This window comes from Sesamum indicum, linkage group LG1 (genome assembly GCF_000512975.1).
Source record: "Sesamum indicum cultivar Zhongzhi No. 13 linkage group LG1, S_indicum_v1.0, whole genome shotgun sequence".
NCBI lineage: Eukaryota > Viridiplantae > Streptophyta > Magnoliopsida > Lamiales > Pedaliaceae > Sesamum > Sesamum indicum.
In genome coordinates, this window is record NC_026145.1 from 3,830,756 (window position 1) to 3,834,469 (window position 3,714).

Below are 3,714 nucleotides of genomic sequence, written 5' to 3' on the forward strand. Positions count from 1 at the left end.
AATAATTTGCTGAACAAATTTCGTATCTGCTAGCATGGAGATAAGCAAATGCTGGGAAGGGACTGAAACAGATGAAAATCTTGCTAGTTTCTTGGCAGCGGACAGAACATTGTCGTTGAGAGTGTAGATGAGCCCTATCCTGAACCCGGGAAGAGATAGATCCTTTGACAGTCCATAAACTATGTGAACTCGGTTTCTCTCAATATCTTCTGTATCAACGATTTCTGCCATGCTCACAAACTCTTCAGTTCCATGAGTGGATCCAACCAATAGCTCATTGGAAATAATATGGATATTCTTCTCTGTAGCAAAGTCCAGAATGCTGTAAAGTATTTCACGGCTGTACAGAATGCCAACGGGATTTGAAGGGTTGGATAATATTATCCCACGAACTTTAAGACCACGTTTTTTGGCTTGGTTGAATGCTCGATCAAGAGAATTAGTACTCAAACTGAAGCCATCTGCACTGCGGCAAGGAACTGGAATGATCTCCACCCCCGTCCGCCATTTGAGGTCCCCATCAAGACTGCATATTTGCTATGTTACTACTGCCTTCACTATTTTAATCAACAACCATGAGTACATCATACCACAGGGAAGGAAATGAGACTTACTCAGGACAGTATGGTGATGGTACAAGAAATGCATTTCCTGGATCAGCCAAAGATAAGGCAAGAATCTCAATTGCGGGGGTCGCACCAGCTGTAAATACTATTTGTTCTGGGTTGAAAACAAGTGGTCTCTCCATGAGTTTAGACATGAATCCTGCCACAACCTGTAGTTTGAATAATTAGCACAGACCTATGGAGTTAGTGTGTTGATGAATAAACATGAGATGCATTCAATGCCGATTTATCTTGAAAACCAAAGGGAGGGTTATATATAGGTCATTTGTCACCAAAAATGAAAGTTTTCGAAGTTATGGCCTCATAAATCAGATAAATAATGTAAGGCGAATAGTGCAATTTTGAGGAGTAAACACTGTTCATTATCTTTTCAAGCCAAACTCAGCTGCTTAATGTAGAAAACAGTGCATAGAAGTCTCTGCTGTTCCAGTACCTCTGTAAAGTTTACAGCATTGACTCATCAAAACGAAATGCAACTCTGCCGCTGTATATGTATATGTATCAAATTATCAAAGATGAAACTACTCTGCTGCAATACTCAAAATTTTACTTGACCTACCAAGTTCATTAGTGCAGAAAGTAGATACAATTGCCAAAATTAACACCTCTCATCTTTGATGCACCAAAGTAAGCAGCCCCCACCTATTTTTAATTCGGGGGATGGAAAAGAAATGAACGATAACCATAAGCATGGAAATACCTACTATTTTCAACTCCATCAACCCATCAAATGGCTGATATGTGGCAAGTCCAGTTATGCTTAATTGCTTGCTCATTATCGATCCCGCTTCATGATCTGCAAGCCACTCTTGAATCAAATCCAACAATAACTGCATCAACCACAAAAATCAAACACCATATTCGGTCAATACAACAAAAATAACAGATGCTCTCGGATAAAATTTAAAAGCTGTTATCTTTATCACCCATAAATAAACCAGAGATACATACAGGTTACATGCATTCGCACATACAACTCATGGACACACATCCCCAGCTAATTACTGAACTTGGAAGGCATATTCAACGCAAATAAACCTATGAACTGACACGTCTGCCAGTCAAATGAAAGCACAAAAACTTTCTGCATTTCAAACTAAATGCAATGTTTGATGTTCTGGCAAATGAATATTTCACGGAGTGCATATTGATGACAGAAATCACTATCAGATTAAGACTACAGCTAGATGTTACGATACATAGTTACGGCTGGATTTTCAGTCTTAAGAATTCAAATTTATCAATACAAAAACACAGCTTTAGAAAGACAGGTCTGTTTAACTTGATGAAAAGCTCAAATACAATACATTTACTTTATATAACAAGGCATTCAAAGAAATATGCACAACCACACCCCATCATCAGAACTCACATAATAGTGGCACAGATGCACTTATATCAATTCATCAGAATAAAGTCGAAGAGAAAACAGAGTACAAAAACACTTTCTGTTAACAAAGAAGTAGAAATGCAAGCACAACAAAGTCTGTCAAATCACAAAGATTTCATTTATTAACAAAATCCCACCCTGTTCTCGGCCAACCCAAGCTGGATAACACCATCCGGATTCTCCACCTCATCAAAGGGGTCCTCCTCGACCCGCTTCAGCCCCACATAGTAAGGCCCATCACTCTGTTTAACAAGAGCATTGGCTCGAGACGACACGTTGGCCGGCCCACTCGACCCCCTCGGAGAGAGTAGCAACCTTGAGTGCACCCTTTGCAGCCCAGAAAAAGAAGAAGAAGGAGAAGAATGCTCCGGCAAAAGGGTCTCAGTTTCCGGCGTTGAAGGAGGCGGGTTCCGGCGCCCTTCCCCGTCGCGGCTCTTGAGGTACAACTGCAAGAAGTAGAAGAGAGCACAAGGGATAACCGAGCCAAAGAAAAGGCCTCCGCGGCCTTGCACCACTCCTTGTAAGGGCACAATCACCCTCATCCCCGCCGCCGCGCCGCCGCCACCAGTTGCAGTGGTGGAGGAGGTGCCTCTGGCCTTTCTCATGGCGACATCATGCTGACCCACCAACGCGACAGCGACGGAGTGTACAAAGCAAGAACACCTGGTTAATTTTCCTCAAGAAATATCCTGATTTTTCATAAATGAGTGAGTGACGGAGAAGAATGGTAGCTGATTTTTATGTTGTTCTTGTCTGTCAGTATTTGAACATCATTATGCGAACAAATGTACAGTATCCCGAAGCAGACTCAGTGCTCCAAAATCGAGGAGAAAATCAGTGAAAATGGTACAGTAATTGGAAATAGACAACGGTATTGGTTCGTCTGATGAATTTTGCGCGCTTTTTGGCGATTTTAATTTTGGTGGGATTTTGGTGAGCTGAGTGGTGGGAAATTCAAGCATCAATTCAATTTCATCGTATCTGAATTAATTTTAAGGTTCTTATAATCTCTTTAAAAAAGTTCAACTTTACTTAATTTTTCTTGAAACATCTTATAAATTTTTTAATTTTCAATTTAATAAACAAAACACACTCATAATTTTATTTTTACTTTTCATATAATTGACATTTTTCCTCTAAAAAATTATTTATTTAAATAATTTTAAATTCTAATAGTTTTACGGGTTTTCGATCATTTTTACATTATCAAAAATTTATTATCTCAACCTCTCAACATCATATAAACTATACCATCTTATTTATCCAAACACTTTATAATCTAATTTTAAAATAAAATTAAACACATTTAACCTCTTAAAACATCTCATTTTTCAAATAACCTACAATATGACAAAATTCTACAGTTACGACTTCAAGATCGAATAAGTTATCAGTCTTATTTAAGACATTATGAATTACTCGCAAACCGCTTCTTATATATTGGACTGAAAATTCGATTCACCCATATAAGTGATTGCTTTACTATTTCAGAAAATGATGGATGATTTTACATTTATGACGTGATTGGTTAACAAGAATTTTTGGAAATTGAGTTTGAATTCAGGCATGAGATTTGGATTGAATTTACAAATTGGTCCTTCCTTTTCTTGCTGATTGCTTAAAGCAACAAAATTACTAAAAAAAAGAAGTAACAAGATCCTAGGTTGAGGGCCAATTAATGAAGGCCTGCAGGCTGTC

The 3,714-nt window shown here is 38.4% G+C and overlaps 1 protein-coding gene across 1 annotated transcript in view; it reads right to left on the reverse strand.

Annotated features, from left to right (window-relative positions):
- The window catches only part of LOC105156606 (probable aminotransferase ACS10), a gene marked incomplete in the record, with an annotated part of 3,673 nt that extends 707 nt beyond the window's left edge, over positions 1-2,966 (reverse strand). Inside the window, 4 exon segments of the mRNA XM_011072786.2 lie at positions 6-526; positions 615-775; positions 1,331-1,456; positions 2,154-2,966. Of these exon segments, the coding sequence (XP_011071088.1) occupies positions 6-526; positions 615-775; positions 1,331-1,456; positions 2,154-2,621 (1,276 nt within the window).